At 40.1% G+C, this 19,762-nt stretch overlaps 1 protein-coding gene across 1 annotated transcript in view; it reads left to right on the top strand.

Moving 5' to 3' along the window:
• The window catches only part of gnaia (guanine nucleotide binding protein (G protein), alpha inhibiting activity polypeptide a), a 52,524-nt gene that overhangs the window by 16,891 nt on the left and 15,871 nt on the right, over positions 1 to 19,762 (top strand). The window contains exons 2-4 of the mRNA XM_060928196.1: positions 12,426 to 12,468; positions 12,631 to 12,772; positions 12,962 to 13,119. Coding sequence (XP_060784179.1) covers positions 12,426 to 12,468; positions 12,631 to 12,772; positions 12,962 to 13,119 — 343 coding nt within the window. The remainder of the gene's footprint in view (positions 1 to 12,425; positions 12,469 to 12,630; positions 12,773 to 12,961; positions 13,120 to 19,762) is intronic.

The following is a 19,762-nucleotide window of genomic DNA, read 5'->3' as shown; positions in this document are numbered from 1 at the left end:
CAATCGCGTACTCTGATTGGCTACTCTACTACTAGGATATCAGCTCCTAGACCGTGAGTAGAGAAAAACAAAATGGTGACACGTGTTGCTGAACCAACCGAGTACGAAATAAAAACTCGACTCGAAAACAAAACCCCCCAAAAATACAAAAAAAGCAACAAGATATGGAATAAAAGTATTTGATCGTAAGAATGTATCTTTTTTTTTTCTCAATAATTATTTTTAGCGCATTTTCGCAAATTGCTCCTGTCATTTTGCTGGTTTGTTTACATTCTAAGCGGAAACGATTTTGTCTGATGTTTTGTATAAAGTTTTTATGGATCGAATTTGCAAAAAATAAAAGTGCTCCGTTTTTATCAAAATCCAGTGAATATGGATAGAATAAAAGTTATTCCATTCAATCTTGTCGTACATGGCTTATAGACAACTCGGCGCTATGTGCTTTATTGGCGATCAGTTAATGTACGACTTGATTTTGTGGAATAACTGTTAAATATCCTGACATAGAACACCAATTTTGAAGGCATTCTAATCAAAGGCTATTGAGATATCCTGCATCCGAAGAAAGATTGTCTGCTCATTCATATTTTTCATTTCCTTTAGATTTACAAATGATCTTATTTATAAATTACTTTCATTTTTGACACTTTTTTTTGGTCACTTTAGCTTTTATCGTTTCTGGTGTTTCTCTGCTAATACAGTATTCCAGTCCACCGATGAGAGCTCACGTGGTTCTTGGACTTTGAGCAGGATTCATGTGGCTGTGCTGCTAAGCTCCAGAGTTTGGAGTTGTTTTGATTTGAGCCATGTGTGTGAGATGCTGACTTTGCCTAATTGCTGTTTGTGCTTTGGGACCGAGAGCGATCATTCGGCCCCCTCAGGCCATGCCCAGAAAACCACTTGGGGAACAGCGGTAACTAATTGAAACAAGCTTAGTAGCCATGCGAATCAGCTGGCTCTCAGATCTGCTGGAAGTGAAACGGTGAAGGACATTCAGTTCTTTTTTGTTCGCCAAGATCAATTTTCAACTTCCAGATAATCATTCTTTCAGTTTTGCAATCATTAGAGAGGCTTTTAGGAGGTCGGAGTAGGAATGCAATGCTGCTTCTTCTTAGAATCCAGTAATTACTTCCTTTCAAGTACTCTACAACGTTTCCCCATATTTTGTCTTCTGATTGAGTTGAGAGCTGAACACAAACCGTCCTAAATGCCTGGGACACTGGGTTGGTTTCTGGAGAGACAAGAGCTTTAAACACTTGGGAATTTGTGTTCAAAATCCAAGGTGCTGGGTGTTTAAAAAAAAAAAAAAAAAAAAACATTGTCAACTTCCTCCATCAACTGAACTGAGCCCAATGCATATCTTTTACTTGGTGTAAAATCAAAACATCCTTTTAGCATGAATAATTCCGTTGTAGCCAGTTTGTGATTAATTAATCTCATCAGGTTAACGCCCACTCAGCTTTCCTCGAGTTGGGAGATCAGTTGCATGTTAAGCAGCTATTGACGCAGTCTACTGCTCCAAATTGTTTGTAAATTGTGTAATGTTTTAGATATGACGACTTCACTTTGCAGAGCTTGTATACCAGTGGGAATTTTGTACTTGCTTTCAAGGCATACGATATCAGATTCCCGCTTCCTTTCATTTATCTCTTTCCTTGCTTCATAGCTTCCGCTTTGGAATTGCATGCATGGCCTGTATATAAACTACGAACTTTGCATTGCTTATCTGTCTGGATGTTGCCGGATTTCCCCAAATCCTTTTTTAGGTTCAGAGAACCTGAACTGCATTCTTTACTTCGCAATAATATTTCCAAACACAAGTTGAGGTTGTATTCTGATCTGCTGTGTGATGAACAGCCACTAGACAGATGTTTTAGTGAACAGATGAAGCACGTACCAACAGCATTGGACTGGTTAAAGGAGATACGCAGAACCTTTGTTTTTAAATAAATTTCTGAGTGGATAGTATTGCCATCCTTGGGTCTTGTACGCTGCATAAATGGGAATAAAAAATATATATATTTTTGAGAGTTAAAATCGACCGTAAAGTTGGCATTCGAGCTGCCCCTCTGAGCCAGCCAGCCTTGAGTGCGTGACATCACAGCAGTAACAGGTTTTAAGGCTGAAGCCTTTGACAGCTATAGACCAAAGTCTCATCTCATCTCATTATCTCTAGCTGCTTTATCCTGTTCTACAGGGTCGCAGGCAAGCTGGAGCCTATCCCAGCTGACTACGGGCAAAAAGCGGGGTACACCCTGGACAAGTCGCCAGGTCATCGCAGGGCTGACACATAGACACAGACAACCATTCACATTCACACCTATGGTCAATTTAGAGTCACCAGTTAACCTAACCTGCATGTCTTTGGACTGTGGGGGAAACCGGAGCACCCGGAGGAAACCCACGCGGACACGGGGAGAACATGCAAACTCCGCACAGAAAGGCCCTCGCCGGCCACGGGGCTCGAACCCGGACCTTCTTGCTGTGAGGCGACAGCACTAACCACTACACCACCGTGCCGCCTAGACCAAAGTCATATAAATAAAAATTTATGGTGAAAGTAAGAAATACCGTTACCGACTTGCTCAACTAAGACTACGTTCAGACTGCACCCTGAAACAACCCATATCCAATTTTTTTGCCCATATGCGACCTGTATCCGATTTGTTATTGACAATCTGAATGACACAGATCCGATTTTTTCACATGCGACCCAGGCCGCTTGGATATGTGGTCCTAATTCCGATGCATATCCGTTATTTTCACATGCGACTGCAGTCTGACCGGACAGGTCGCATTCATGCGACCTACAAGTCATCAACAAGAGACAAACGTCACTATTCTGCGTTGGCTAATCCCGCCTCTTTGGTGGAAAACAACAACATTTGTACAGTTTTCAGAATTTAAATAGACTTTTATAGAATTGATCAAGCTAATGGTGGATTTGGTAGGGACCTGGATGTTGATCTGTTAGCCTGATTAAATAAAACAGTTTCTATAACTGATTTATAACTTAAACCATCCTGTATTACAAGATTATAAGATTGTTCTGGAAATTTCCAGTAATTTGACACCTTCGGTCTCATTAGTCTGCTGCCCACATTAATCAGATTATTGTGCGAGTTCCGCCGCCGCCACAAAAACCACATCGCCAGGTCTCACCTCGTCTCCATAGCAAACTGCACTGGTGTTTCTGCACCTTGAGCCAGCGCTGAGAGAAGTTGCAGAATTCAGCTGGCTATAAACAATCTAAATAAATATTTATAAAAATGTAGAAAAAGTTTATTAATATGACGAAATAAATATGTGCATATTATTAAGCCTGAATTAAGAGTTTGGTAATACAGCGGCCGTATCCCAAATGACTGCCTACTGAAGCTCGAGTGCACTATATAGAGTTTAAAAATCCATTACTTCCTAGTAACATGTAGTGCACTTATATAGAAATTAGAGAGACATTTAGGAGCCAACCCTCGTTACCAGGCTACACGTTTTCATTTCAGTTCAGAAACAAAAACACACACGAGACCTCACACTTTAACACTAACCAGATAATTAAACAAAACAAAAAAAAAGAAAATCATTAAACTTGAAGAGTGCGCTTTTTTTTATTTTTTACGTCTTACGTAGATGTGCTTATTACGTGTCAATTTGCACATGCGGGACACTTTTGGGTCGTTTTCCGTTCATATTGGAGATCGCATACAAGTCTCATATAATTGGTAATGTGAACGGCCTAACAAAATCGGATTTCACAACAAATCGGATATGGGTCGTTTCAGGTTGCAGTCTGAACGTAGTGTAAGACTGATTTGACTTCACTGACTGTGAGTTGACTCTCATTAAAACAGGATAGGTGTTATAACTTGTGCAACATACATGTACATGCATGCATTTTCACTGATAAAATGTAAAAGGCTAATTAAATAATCAGATGAACTGAGACAATCACATTCTGAAGCAAATTAAGTAATCTTATACCGGTAACTTAAACACACAATACAAGTTACATGTGTTAATCTAAATACAGGTAAACAACGAGTGTTGTTTTTGTTGTTTTGTATCCAAATGAGAGTCGCATCTTATCCATCTGTGTTCTCGCTTCTTGAAGACCGGTCTTGTGGCTGATTGTTTTGAAACAATCTGGCTTTCAGTTGTTCGTTCAGTTCTCCGTTCATTCGCTTCTTCCATGTAAGGGCGAGATATTGCTGCTGAGGCAAGCATATCCAGAGGAGAAATCAGACAGCTGCTCCACTCATTCTCCATTTTCTCCATACTAAGTACTCCGCTATTACTGCTCGGCTCAGGCAATTACTAAAACCCGGGACGGGACGTCACCGGTTTTAGCAACAACCGCGGGGAGCTCACTGCCTGAGCGATATGTCACATCCCGTTCCGTCCCGGGTTTTACCAACAACCCTCGGCTCATGCTCCGGGAGAACTGGTGCAATTGAACTTAGTTTCCTTTTCTTGTAGTTTTCTTTAATTGTTGGCACTGCACCTTCCTTCAATATGGGCTTATAGCCAACACTCCTCAACAGATCAGAGGTCTCGTACGAGTCCTCAGTAAAATGTGCAGAGCAGAGGAGAGACCACTTCATAGGCGCCCAATGTGCCCATGAACAACTCGCAAAACGCGTCCAAATCTTTGCAGTTTGAACATTTTTGGGTCATGAATGCAACATAAATCCACCTTCTGTCGTGTTGCTGCACCGGCCAGCAACACATCTACGTGGCATGGTGATAAATTAGCTCAAAATGGAGATTCGGAGTTGCAGTCAGCTCTGTTTTTTAGTATAGCAGAAATGGCAATGAGACCAATAGACTTGCTGCTGTGACGTCACGGATGTCAAGGTCATTCACTCAGACCACTAACTATATGAATCACTTTAATCATAAAAATTACTATATTAGATTTATTGTTAACACTTAAAACTATTCCTGTGCTATTCTTCAGGTCTCAAGGCATTTATAAACACAAAGTGAGGCCATGGTTCTACGTATATGCTTTAAGGACAGTTGTACATGGCCTACTATGTGTGGGGGGGAAAAAAAGTCTGAGATTTAAGTAACTTTTTTTTTTTTTTGCTTTGTTTACTGGTACACTATTTTTACATTCCTGTTGTATTATTAATTATTGTACTTTTAATTCTAGTTTTTATACATTTTTATTACATATTTGTATAGTAGGGGAGACCGGGGATGGATGTAACACTTTTTGTCTTAGCACCTATAACTTGCAGGATTTTTGTGATAGAGCACTCAAATTTTGACACAAAGTCCCTTCATTTGTCTACTACAAATAGCGATGATTTCAACTTCTCCAACTGTGTCACAGAATTCATGATTTGATGTCAAATGCAAGGAGTGCCATTGTTACAACCTACCCCACTACCAGGGTATGTTGTAACACAACCTGGGGTAAATCGTAACAATAAAATTGACGAATTAAAAATTGAGCCCACACCACAAAATACGCATCTCTGTAAGTTTATTGTGCATGTGCCAGCACTTGAGCATCTTCCCTTGGTTCACTAAGAACAAAAGGAACTCTTCACTGATGGCTAAATGAAGAACAGTGTCAGTGGTGTGCATCCTAACATTTAGAAGAACTTTCTTGAAGAACATCTAATAATATCTACTGACGCATATGAACGGAAACCTTCAGCAGGGGGTCAGATGCAGCTCGTCATAATCAACGTAAAATTCCAGGAAGACTTTTGGCAATTAATAAACCAATAAATATGCACATGGTGTTTTTTCTTTTAAATGATACACACACTGAAGTTTATCTGTGTGTGTGTTATCCATCTAACCAGAGTAATCTGCGTCGCAGTGGTGACAGATGTATGTATAGTGGTGCTTGAAAGTTTGTGAACCCTTTATAATTTTCTATATTTCTGCATAAATATGACCTAAAACAACATCAGATTTTCACACAAGTCCTAAAAGTAGATAAAGAGAACCCAGTTAAACAAATGAGACACAAATATTATACTTGGTCATTTATTTATTGAGGAAAATAATCCAATATTACATATCTGTGAGTGGCAGAAGTATGTGAACCTCTAGGATTAGCAGTTAATTTGAAGGTGAAATTAGAGTCAGGTGTTTTCAATCAATGGGATGACAATCAGGTGTGAGTGGGCACCCTGTTTTATTTAAAGAACAGGGATCTATCAAAGTCTGATCTTCACAACACATGTTTGTGTTAGTATGTCATGACACGAACAAAGGAGATTTCTGAGGACCTCGGAAAAAGCGTTGTTGATGCTCATCAGGCTGGAAAAGGTTACAAAACCATCTCTAAAGAGTTTGGACTCCAACAATCCACAGTCAGACAGATTGTGTACAAATGGAGGAAATTCAAGACCATTGTTACCCTCCCCAGGAGTGGTCGACCAACAAAGATCACTCCAAGAGCAAGGCTTGTAATAGTCGGCGAGGTCACAAAGGGCCCCAGGGTAACTTCTAAGCAACTGAAAGCTTCTCTCACATTGGCTAATGGTAATGTTCATGAGTCCACCATCAGGAGAACACTGAACAACAATGGTGTGCATGGCAGGATTGCAAAGAGAAAGCCACTGGTCTCTAAAAAGAACATTGCTGCTCGTCTGCAGTTTGCTAAAGATCACGTCGACGAGCCAGAAGGCTATTGGAAAAATGTTTTGTGGACGAATGAGACCAAAGTAGAACTTTTTGGTTTAAATGAGAAGCGTTATGTGTGGAGAAAGGAAAACACTGCATTCCAGCATCAGAACCTTATCCCATCTGTGAAACATGGTGGTGGTAGTATCATGGTTTGGGCCTGTTTTGCTGCATCTGGGCCAGGACGGCTTGCCATCATTGATGGAACAATGAATTCTGAATGATACCATTGAATTGTAAAGGAAAATGTCAGGACATCTGTCCATGAACTGAATCTCAAGAGAAAGTGGGTCATACAGCAAGACAACGACCCTAAGCACACAAGTCGTTCTACCAAAGAATGGTTAAAGAAGAATAAAGTTAATGTTTTGGAATGGCCAAGTCAAAGTCCTGACCTTAATCCAATCAAAATGTTGTGGAAGGACCTGAAGCGAGCAGTTCATGTGTGGAAACCCACCAACATCCCAAAGTTGAAGCTGTTCTGTACGGAGGAATGGGCTAAAATTCCTCCAAGCCGGTGTGCAGGACTGATCAACAGTTACCGGAAACATTTAGTTGCAGTTATTGCTGCACAAGGGGGTCACACCAGATACTGAAAGCAAAGGTTCACATACGTTTGCCACTCACAGATGTGTAATATTGGATCATTTTCCTCAATAAATAAATGACCAAGTATCATATTTTTGTCTCATTTGTTTAACTGGGTTCTCTTTATTTACTTTTAGGACTTGTGTGAAAATCTGATGATGTTTTAGGTCATATTTATTTTTGTAGAAATATAGAAAATTCTAAAGGGTTCACAAACTTTCAAGCACCACTGTAGGTCTACCAGGGGTGCAGTTTTCGTGGGACCAAAACTTGCAATTTATACATCCGATCCACTTTTCTTTGGGTTTGGAATTTCCAAAGGGCTCCAAACATACAATGTGAAAGTCTTCTTCCATGCGAGTTGTAATTACGGGGATGGATGTAACACTTTTTTCTTATGAGGTGTTATAACCATCCCCACCCCTGTCAGTCATAGTTTAGCTAGCTGTACCAGCATGGTGGTTTGAAATTAGCATAGATTAAATGCCTCAGATTTTACCGAAGAACCTACTCTTTTTAATAATAATAATAATAATAATAATAATTTCTATAGCACCTTTTTCAAAACCCAAGGTTGCTTTACAATTATAGGGAGGAATAAAAAAAAATCCACCAAATAGAGGTCAGGATGTCATTCCAATGGTGTAGCAGCCACAGTCCCACCAAAAGGCGCACGAAAACAAGTCCCACACCCCCAGCACAGCTGCCGCCGGGCAACATAACTCAGAATACCACACCATGGATCCACAAAGCGAGCACAGAAGCACCGCCACGCAGGGCACTGGTATGTCCCAAACCACCTGCACAGCCGCCGCGACGCCACCGAGCAACATTAATCAGAACATCACGCCAAGCACTAAAGCACTGCTGCATGGAGCGCTGGACAACCATGATGTTAAAATAAGCCACGAGCTCACTGCAGTCCATAACCAGGAGCACAGGCATCACCCACGACGAACCAAGGCCTGGAGGGAACCGACGCCCAAAACTGAGTCCGGAGCTACACCACCACCAGCGGACAAAAACACTCAGACAAAAACAAACATCAAACTACACAAACACACACAAAAAAAGGAGATAAAATAAAATAAAATGCTCCGGTGAGAAGCGGCAGCCAGAATGTGCACGACGTACTCTCAACTGGAAACGGAAATCTAATCTAAACCTGCATTCATCTAATACTAGTTACTGAATTCAAACTCCGACAGTATCAGTACTAATCAAAAGAATAGACTTGGTCCAAAAAATGACTTTCTTACTTGAAAAATTAGTGTTTTGTCTCTAAAATCTGTACACTTCTTCATACAGCCATGCGAATTCACATGCAAGGTCAGGGAGGGAGTGGTTATACGTGAAATTGATCACATGACTCTTAATAATAATAAAAAAAGTCTGGAAAAATAATAAACCATAGTAGTAATAATAATAATAATAATAATAATAATAAACGTCTGGAAGGCTTCCACCTCCGCTGTCTTTGGCGTATACTTGGCGTCACATGGCGTGACAAGGTCACCAACACCGCTGTGCTGGAGCGTGCTGGCTGCCTCAGTATACATCTCACCCTTTGTCAGAGAAGGCTTCGCTGGATTGGACATGTGCACCGTATGCAAGACGGCTACATTCCCAAAGACCTGCTGTATGGGGAACTTGCATCGGGGCAATGCTCAGTGGGCCGTCCAGTTCTCTGCTTCAAAGATGTACGTAAGCGTGACATGAAGCTGATTGACATCGACCCTGACAGATGGGAACAATTGTCTTGCAATAGATGAGGCTGGCGCCATGCAGTCTGCTCTGGAGTCAGGAGGAGAGAAGAGAGCTGCAACCAGCAGCTGGAGGACAAGAAGAGAAGTCAGAAGCAGAGGCAACGGGAACGGGTCCTCAACCCACCATCCAGGTTCATCTGTGTCAACTGTGGAAGGGACTGCCACGCAAGAATTGGACTTCTGAGTCATTCTAGATGCTGCTCCTAACTAGACTGATGACCAGCCAAGGCGCTACCATCACGCACTAATAATAATAATAATAATAATAATAATATTTATTGAGGAAACTTTTTCATGATTTTCAAAAAGGACCCCATAAATTAAAACTACAAATAAATACAAATAAACAGTGTTTAGAGCTATCAATACATTAAAAACCTAATAATTATGATTATCTAGTACGCAAAAACAATGCTAAGTTATGCTGAAAAATATGAATGTTCCTCTGAGTTTTGGGGAGCCGGAGTTTATCCTTATTTCTTGCATTATAGCTATGTTGAGCTTGATGCCTAATCAAATTCAGATTGTTTTGCAAGTCCATTTAGACACGCGTCTTCTCTGGAACTGTCTTTTCTTCACAGATGCCCACTTAAGTGTGGCAAGAGCATGCCTGGCAGAAGAATAAAAAGGTCTATCTAGAATTAATTTAGCAGCCTTATTTTGTCATACTTGCAAACTAGCCATTAAAGTTATATTATGTTTGTTTCGCCAAACTATATCCGCATACTCGAATAAAAGCATAACAAGACTATTCTAAAAAAGAAGGTGCAATTTGAAAGGCAGTAAATGCTTGATACATCTAAGCAGATCAAGCCTTTGATTAATTTTACTAGCCATATATTCAACATGGTTTGTCCACGTAAGATCAGCTGATTTTTATATATATATATATATATATATATATATATATATATATATATATATATATATATATATATATATAATATTATAAATTCCTAGATATTTAAAGCTGCTGACATTGTCCACATTATGATTTAAGATAGTTAGTGTTAGAGGCACTTACTTTCTAGTCTGCAATTACTACCTATAAGCATACATTTGTTTTTCTCCAGATTCAGTGTTAACTTATGTTCATTCAGCCATTTTGCAACAGTCAGGAGATCTTGGTTTAGCTTTTCACTCAAATCCTGGAACGACAAGCCATAACGGATCACTGTGTCATCTGCATAGAGTGACACATAACAGGAGTCCAACACACTTGGCAGGTCATTGATGTAAATAGCAAACAACAAGGGGCCTAGAATACTCCCCTGGGGGACCCTGTGGGTAACAGGCAGTTCGTTGGACAACTCATTTTTGCAACATGTGCGCTGTTTCCTATTAGTGGTGTAAGACTGAAACCAACGAAGGGAATTCCCAGACAAACCAATTCCCGATACCTTAGATCAGGGCTTTTCAAAATGTGGGGTGCGCCCCCCCTGGGGGGCGCCAGAGTTCTTAAGGGGGGGCGCAACGTGAGGAAAAATAAACCAGAATAAGTTACTATTGTGGACATTTAGCGAACTTCAGCTAGCCTTTACCAGAGACAAAATGGATCGATTTTTAGTACCTAAAGCTACAGTGAGTGAGGAGACAGAGTCTGGGCCAAGCAAAAAACCAGACCCTCCAGGATTTTGCGATGTTGCGATTTGCAAATTCAACCAATCCCCGCGAATTCAGGGCGGTGTTGCAATTATATCCAATCACCGCACCCTTCCCGCAAATTTGGCCAATCGTTGGCATCGTCTTGAGGTGACGTTGACAAACTACCTTCCACCTTACTTCCGTGTATACGTTCAAGAGAAGCAGCATGCGCGCAGTGTTGCCAGATTGGGCGGTTGCAAGTGCATTTTGGCGGGTTTTGAACATATTTTGGACTGGAAAACGTCAGCAGTATCTGGCAACATTGCATGATGTGCGAGTCAGTGTTTATATAGGCTTAAATTCTGTTACTGAAAGTGTGTTATGTTTACAGTGAAGGACTGTGTGCACTTTATTTTTTTTTTTACTTAATACAAGAAATTAATGGATGCCAACATTTTTGCCAAAATGGTATTTTATTTTCCATTGTTTAGGCAGCTTCAGCATCATACTGTGAGATTCTGTTCAAATTGTTTTTTTTTTCCTTCTATGAAGCCTGAGCCATTTATTTTATTAGTTTATAATTATTGTTTAATTTAGTCTTCAGGAGGGACTGCCTGCACACAGTACTAGTATTAATAGTTTTTTTTCTTACATGAAAGCTGAGGCATTTATATTATATTTTAAGGTAACTTCATGTTGTGCTGTGAGGTTCTCTGCACTTTAACTTTTGAACCAACAGGTGCATTTGGATAAGTCAAGCCTATTTTTCTGCATTTTTGTAATCCTGGTAATCTTTTATATTGGTAAAGTTGTTTATAGGACCATTTCTCAGTGTCTTTGTTTTTTTTTAATCAATAGTTTTTCAGTAATAACTTAATATTTAACATATCACTCAATTTTAATCACAAAAAGAGAAAATCGCAACGATTTCTTGCAACTTTCACTTCCTCCCGCAATGTAATCGCAACAAAAACCTAAAAAACACCGCAACTTTCATCGCAATTTTTTGGACACCCCCCGCAATATCAGACATTTTAGCCCGCAACAATCACAAAAAAGGCCCGCGGAATCCTGGGGGGACTGAAAAAAGAAGGAAGTATGACCACGATTATTTAAAGTTTGGATTTTAAACTGGATCTGAAGATGCTCCACTGCCACAGTGTGTTGTCTGCCAAGAGGTGCTAGCTAACGATGCTATGAGATGTTTAAAATGTGTAAAACAAGATGTTTTAAAAAGCACAGATGTTTAAAATGTGAAAAATAAAAATAAAAATGTGTACAACAACCATTTTTTTAAAAATACGAATGGAACATTAAGTATAGCAACAACAAAAATTGTAAGGGGGGGGTGCTGCTGTTTATTTGCTCTCTGAAGGGGGGCTGACTCTCCCACACTTTGAAAACCCTTGCCTTAGATAACATAATCTTGTGGTCCACCAGGTCAAAAGCCTTAGTCAAGTTTATTTCTATAGCGCGTTTAACAATAGATCCAAAGTTAGATCTTTAGTTAAAAAAACACGGCCCCACATAATGTTATTTCTTATGTTATCCCTTTTTGGTGAAAGTGATGCTGTTACAACTAATCTCTTTGTTACAGCCATCCCCGGTCTCCCCTACCCCCACCCACCCACCCCCACAAGTTATTTGTTGCATTTTTATCATTTATTCACCTATTTTACGACAGTATTTTACTCACTTTTGTTTCTTTCTCAGGTTTTCATGTAAGACTGTAAAGCACTTTTTGTTAGATTATACTTATTCTCATTCTTATTAAAGACTTTCATCCTCAGATTTTCTGAAAGAAAAGAAATCATATTTCTATCTGTTTTTGTTTCTCAGGTGCTGGTGAATCTGGGAAGAGTACAATTGTCAAACAAATGAAGTAAGTCATGCTCCTGTAACCCAAATCTCATAGGAATAACAAGGAAACGGACTTGTATTGCTTCCAGAATTGTATGAAAGTTCTCAATCCCATGTGTATCATCACTGCTGTGACTTTTTTTTTTAATTATTATTATTTTAATTAATTTATTTTTTTGCTCAGAATCATCCACCAGTCCGGTTACTCAGAAGAGGAGTGCCATCAGTTACGGGCTGTGGTGTACAGCAACACCACTCAGTCCTTGATGATAATCGTCAGGGCCATGGAGCGTTTGGAGATCGATTTTGCTGATGCTGCTCGTGCTGTAAGTGCTAACAGAGGGAGAGGATGTCCATATTCAAGAGCTGCCATCTTCCAGCCTTGTGCTTCTTTCCAGTTCGGCCTAATTGACTATAAGGGTTAAGAAAGAGCACTTGGAGGAAGCAAGATTTTCCTCAACAGAGATGTCTGTAGTGTGATTTGATTGTGATGGGTGTGTGTGTGTGTAATGCAGGATGATGCAAGGCAGTTGTTTGCACTTGCAAGCACAGTTGATGAAGGCAACATGAGCACAGAGCTCGCTGGAATCCTCAAGCGCCTATGGACAGATGGAGGTGTGCAGATATGCTTCGGTCGCTCCAGGGAGTACCATCTCAATGACTCGGCTTCATAGTGAGTTTCTAGACCTCACTTGCTTTTTCCTAGTTCAAAGAAAAGGAGCTGCTTTTTTTTTTTTTGGATGGGTAAAAACTGATGCTTCAGTGCCTTTAGAACATACACTATACACGTATTACTGAATCTTGCAATGAAGGTTTATGTAAATGATTTGACACCACTAGGCCAAATCTTCCACACGTGCCAAAAATGAGCAAAATGCTCAGTGTGTCACATTACATGATATCCTAACCTGGAGCTGCGTTTTTTTTTTTTTAAACACATGGGGTGGATTTACAAAATTTTCATAACACTTTTTTTCTCAGGAACTACAAATCACAACTGCTTGATATTTGGTACCGAGCTTCAACTTAGGATTCTATACTGTGTATACCATTTTCAGGTCTGTCCCACATCAACTTCCTGTTTACCAACTGAATGTATTTACAAAACACACAGGGTGGATTTGCAAAATTTTCGTAACACTTTTCTCAGCAACTACAAATAACAAGTGCTTGATGTTTGGTACCGAGCTTCAGCTTGGGGATCTATACCGTGTATACCGTTTTCAGGTCTGTCCCACATCGACTTCCTGTTTACCGACAATGTATTTACGAAACATATCAGGTGGATTTTGACGCTATTTCAAGAAGCAAAATGCTATTTCAAAATGACAGTTTGCCAGGATGCTATTTGAAATCCCTGGGGAGAGACACTGCTCTTTACTTACTTGTTTCAGGGTTCATTATTTGTTGATGTCAATATTCATAATAAGTGTCCTATTCCTTCAATTGCTTGCATTCTGATATAAGTGAGGGCGGGAGGATACGGAAGTGAGCAGTAGCTCACAGTTGATCTTGTGTTTTTTGTTTTTTTAAATTGAAACACGGACAGTCACACCATAGAGGACAGCTTTAGTGTTTTCAATGAAAGAAAAATAAATGTGCAGTACATGTTCTTTACTACGTCTGAGATTCCTAAACACGTTGCAGCACAAAGAAGAAGAAGCCTTTATTTGGTCACATGTACACTCAAGTACAGTAAAATTCCTCCCCTGCATTTAACCCATCTGAAGCAGCATGCACGCGCGCGCGCACACACACACACACACACACACACCCAGAGCAGTGGGCAGCTATGCTACAGCACTCAGGGGTTAGATGCCTTGCTCAAGGGCACTTCAGCCATAATACAGAGGGAGGAGTAAGTGCTGTTCATTCACTTAACCCTCCCCCCCTCACATTTTTCTTCCCAGTCCTGGGAATGGACCCAGTGACCCTTTGGGTCCAAGGCTGCATCTCTAACCTTCGAGCCATGGCCTGAAGATCACACCTGTACCAGATGAAGTGATCTCGGGATACTATGCTTTTGGGAATCTCAGCCTTCGTTGTGTGTGTATATACAGTGTGTGTGTGTGTGTGTGTGTGTATTAGGGGTGTGCAAAAATATCGATACGGCGATATATCGCGATACTTTGTCTTCCGATTCAATATCGATACTCAGAATTTGAATATCGATATTTTTTCAAATAATAAAATCATGTTTCAGACGGGTTGTAAATCCAGTACGACTTCTGCACCTCCGCTCCGCGAGGTGTCGCTGTGCCGCTACCTCACTGCAAGGCACTCTTCGTCTTCTCTTTTTTCCCCGGCGGTTGCAGTGAGGGAAAAAAAACCAAGGAAGCATGGCTGTTAACATAAACCTAGAGATGCCGCCGAACTTTAAGGCAGATGTTTGGAGGCACTTTGGATTCCAAAGGAAAGGAGAAAAAACAGTGAGCCGGACAAAGAGAATGCACTTTGCAAAACCTGTTTCGCTCCAATTAAATTAAGATGCTCCAATTAAGATGCCCACTGCACCAGAGTTCGAATTATAAATTTGACCCTATGGGGGTCTCTATTTAAAAAAAAAAAAAGCAATGCATACTCGCTCTCCTGGACCAGCGCACTTTTGCGCACTGCAGTGCACAGCTTTCACACACAGGCGCGCGCATGCACGCACACACACGGTGTTGCATATATATATATATATATATATATATATATATATATATATATATATATATATATATATATATATATAGTTAAACAAATTTTATATATATATATATATATATATATATATATAATTATATATATTGTTAAACAAAGGAAGATCGTTGTGAGATAGAGGACAAGTCTTCTTCGGACTTAACTTCACATTCGATTTCGCAGGCTGCAAATTTCAGTTTGCGCGCATAGTGGTGTGGTGGTGAAGTACAGCCGTACATGTTGCGGTTTAATAACACGTTCAATACAAAGTTATGGCTGCATGGTGATCGGAAATGAAACGAGTTTTATTTATATGGTGATATAGGCTATTCAAGCTTATTATGGTGATATATGACGTATTTGAGAGACTTCCACAGAAAATTAAGTTTGCTTCTTTCATGGGAGCCTGAGGGAATGGGAGCTCAGCTCCCATTGGCTCCCACGTAATTCGAACTATGCACTGCACTTTTCAATGTGTTTCAGACAGTGTGTTGTTCCTGCAAAATAAGCACAAGTTAAATGTTCTCCGGTATATGTTCTCAAGTTTACAAAGAACAAATTGATATTAGTGTTAGCACTGAAATGTCTGTGCAGTCTGCAGTGCAAGTTTTAAGTTTTCATAAAACAATTTGATTCTGCTTGTTAAGCAGCACTGATGTGTCCATGCTTACAGAAAAGTTGATAATACTAGCACAGAAATGGGAATTTTCTGTATGTTGTAGTGAAGCAACTCTTGGTTTTGCCAGCAGTGGAATAGAGACAAATATATGTCTGGCAAGAGTGTGTAGTTATGTATGTGAAATGTAATTTTACAGTGGTCAATAAATTCTGATTTTCTTCAGTGACACAGATATTGTGATGTGGTTGAAATTTCTTGCAATATATCGATTATCACAGAATCGCTGTACCGTGATATTATCGTTATCGTGGGCAAAATATCGCCATAGTATCGTATCGTGAGGTATCTGGTGATACCCAGCCCTAGTGTGTATGTGTGTGTGTATATATATATATATATATATATATATATATATATATATATATATATATACACACACACAGTGGTGCTTGAAAGTTTGTGAACCCTTTAGAATTTTCTATATTTCTGCATAAATATGACCTAAAACATCAACAGATTTTCACACGAGTCCTAAAAGTAGATAAAGAGAACCCAGTTAAACAAATGAGACAAAAAATATTGTACTTGGTCATTTATTTATTGAAGAAAATGATCCAATATTGCATATCTGTGAGTGGCAAAAGTATGTGAACCTTTGCTTTCAGTATCTGGTGTGAGCCCCTTGTGCAGCAATAACTGCAACTAAACGTTTGCGGTAACTGTTGATCAGTCCTGCACACCGGCTTGGAGGAATTTTAGCCCATTCCTCTGTACAGAACAGCTTCAACTCTGGGATGTTGGTGGGTTTCCTCACATGAACTGCTTGCTTCAGGTCCTTCCACAACATTTCGAATGGATTAAGATCAGGGCTTTGACTTGGCCATTCCAAAACATTAACTTTATTCTTCTTTAACCATTCTTTGGTAGAACGACTTGTGTGCTTAGGGTCGTTGTCTTGCTGCATGACCCACCTTCTCTTGAGATTCAGTTCATGGACAAATGTCCTGACATTTTCCTTGAGAATTCGCTGGTATAATTCAGAATTCATTGTTCCATCAACGATGGCAAGCTGTCCTGGACCAGATGCAGCAAAACAAGTCCAAACCGTGATACTACCACCACCATGTTTCACAGATGGGATAAGGTTCTTATGCTGGAATGCAGTGTTTTCCTTTCTCCAAACATAACACTTCTCATTTAAACCAAATATTCTATTTTTGTCTCATCCATCCACAAAACATTTTTCCAATAGCCTTCTGGATTGTTCACGTGATCTTTAGCAAACTGCAGACGAGCGGCAATATTCTTTTTGGAGACCAGTGGCTTTCTCCTTGCAACCCTGCCATGCACACCATTGTTGTTCAGTGTTCTCCTGATGGTGGACTCATGAACATTAACATTAGCCAATGTGAGAGAGGCCTTTAGGCTACGTTTACATTACGTCGAATCAGCGGATCATCAGATTAATGTTCTTAAAATGATTCGCGTTTACACTAAAACCGTTAGCCGTGCACACAGCAACACCAATACGCGGATACGCTCGGCTCCGCAGGCATCCTGCGCTCCAAATCACTCCGCCCTGAACAGCGAGTGCCCTCTGGAGGGTGCGCACTCCGGCCCTGCGCAGCTCACAGAGCGCGCGAGTGAAGTGAACAAGCCACGATTCGGGACTGAGCCGCTGTGTGTGAGATCCCAGCGCATATCACTTATTACTTGCAAGTGGAAGGATGGCAAGCCTAAAGACAATCATAACTACACAATGGGCAGTATTTGCATCAGTATTTGCAGTATTTTCATACTTTTATACTCTTTAATGAAAGGTGATACAAGGCGGAAGTCTGCGCCGTTTTTCAGCAGTCGCGTCACATGACCAACGCCAGCGAATCAGGAAGGTGGATGTCACAGTGACGTTGTCCAATGAGACGCCAGCTAGAGCTCAGCACAGCGTATTCGCGTATTCTCAATGTTTACACAGCACCGGAGCTGATACGATCTAGATTGAATACGTGGACGCTGGCGGATTCCCGTTTCCCCGCTTTTTCAGGGGGGTTAATGTAAACGGACAGTGCATCCGCGAAGAAAACGAGACAGATACGGTCTAGTGTAAACGTAGCCTTAGTTGCTTAGAAGTTACCCTGGGGTCCTTTATGAACTCGGCGACTATTAGATACCTTGCTCTTGGAGTGATCTTTGTTGGTCGACCACTTCTGGGGAGGGTAACAATGGTCTTGAATTTCCTCCGTTTGTACACAATCTGTCTGACTGTGGATTGGTGGAGTCCAAACTCTTTAGAGATGGTTTTGTAACCTTTTCCAGCCTGATGAGCATCAACAACGCTTTTTCTGAGGTCCTCAGAAATCTCCTTTGTTCGTGCCATGATACACTTCCACAACCATGTGTTGTGAAGATCAGACTTTGATAGATCCCTGTTCTTTAAATAAAACAGGGTGCCCACTCACACCTGATTGTCATCCCATTGATTGAAAACACCTGACACTAATTTCACCTTCAAATTAACTGCTAATCCTAGAGGTTCACATACTTTTGCCACTCACAGATATGTAATATTGGATCATTTTCCTCAATAAATAAGTGGCCAAGTATAATATTTTTGTCTCATTTATTTAACTGAGTTCTCTTTATCTACTTTTAGGACTTGTGTGAAAATCTGTTGATGTTTTAGGTCATATTTATGCAGAAATATAGAAAATTCTAAAGGGTTCACAAACTTTCAAGCACCACTTTATTTATTTATTTATTTATTTATTTATTTGGGGGGGGGGGGTGTTTTCAAGTAGTTTTTATTTCATCCTCGGTTGGTTCAGCAACACGCTCTGCCATTTTGTTTTTCTCTACTCATGGTATATGAGCTGATATCCTAGTAGTAGAGTAGCCAATCAGAGCACGTGATTGCTCATATCTGGTGAATGTGGGTAGAATAAATATATTTATATCTTGCTTTGCAGATATAAAAAGTAGAGTAGAGCACTGATTACACAACTAGCAGTGTGAGTTCTTAATAGTGATATTTTGCTTCTCCAAATCACAACCTGAAGTTGACTACCGACTACCAAGTTGCAGCACAGAGACAGGATGGTTTTGAGCATCTGAACAACATCATGGTAGACGACCAATATGGATAATGCAAGAAGAAACAAGAAGTGCACTCGGTAGAGTGTATACCTTGGCTAAGCCACATATTCTCAACATCAAAACAAAAGCGCTTGAACTTAGGATAATACTAAAGCTGTACACCAAATTTCATCCAAATTTGTTCACTACTTTTTGAGTTGTGTTGAGAACAGGCAAAAAAAAAAAACCAAACGAAAAACCTGGATCTGCATACATATCCGGATTTGCATCAAAATCTAATCAATAGTTCCTTGGCCCATGGACCACCTACCTTTCCTCCAAATTCCATCAAAATCAGTTCACTACTTTTTGAGTTACGTTAGAAACAAACAAATAGAGGTGAAAACATGACCTCCTCCAACAAAGTTTGTGGAGGTAATAATCCGCCCCTCCCGTTTGCAGCAGGGGTGCCAACACGCATTGACCTGAATCTCTTGATTTTTTTTTTCTTCATATATCTGGCTTAATCAGTTGCGGTTGCTTGGCGACAGCTCTCAGCTCTTAAATAATAATTCCTGCCACTTGTGCAACACAAGACTCCTTCTAAACATTTTTATTTTGCATTACTTTACATAGATAAGTAACTAAATCATCAGGGGAGAGTCGAAGTCGTAAGAGGATTGGGCGACTCTTGAACTAAGATTGGACTAATAAATGATTTTACAGTGTGTTTCGTGAACACTGGTGCTTTTTTTTCTTTCGTTCATGTTTGTTTCTGTCGTTCTGGATGTATATCGCACCATCCTGTTCGCAGCTAAACTTTCACGCTTTTCTCGAGTGTTCTCTCCTTATTTGACTTGAGTATTACAATAAATTATTATTGGTATTGTTTAATTCCCCTCTATGCATTCAAAGATCTCCATCGAGATTCAAATCTATT

This window comes from Neoarius graeffei, chromosome 8, assembly GCF_027579695.1.
Source record: "Neoarius graeffei isolate fNeoGra1 chromosome 8, fNeoGra1.pri, whole genome shotgun sequence".
Classification (NCBI taxonomy): domain Eukaryota; kingdom Metazoa; phylum Chordata; class Actinopteri; order Siluriformes; family Ariidae; genus Neoarius; species Neoarius graeffei.
This window is presented reverse-complemented; position numbering and strand designations above follow the sequence as displayed.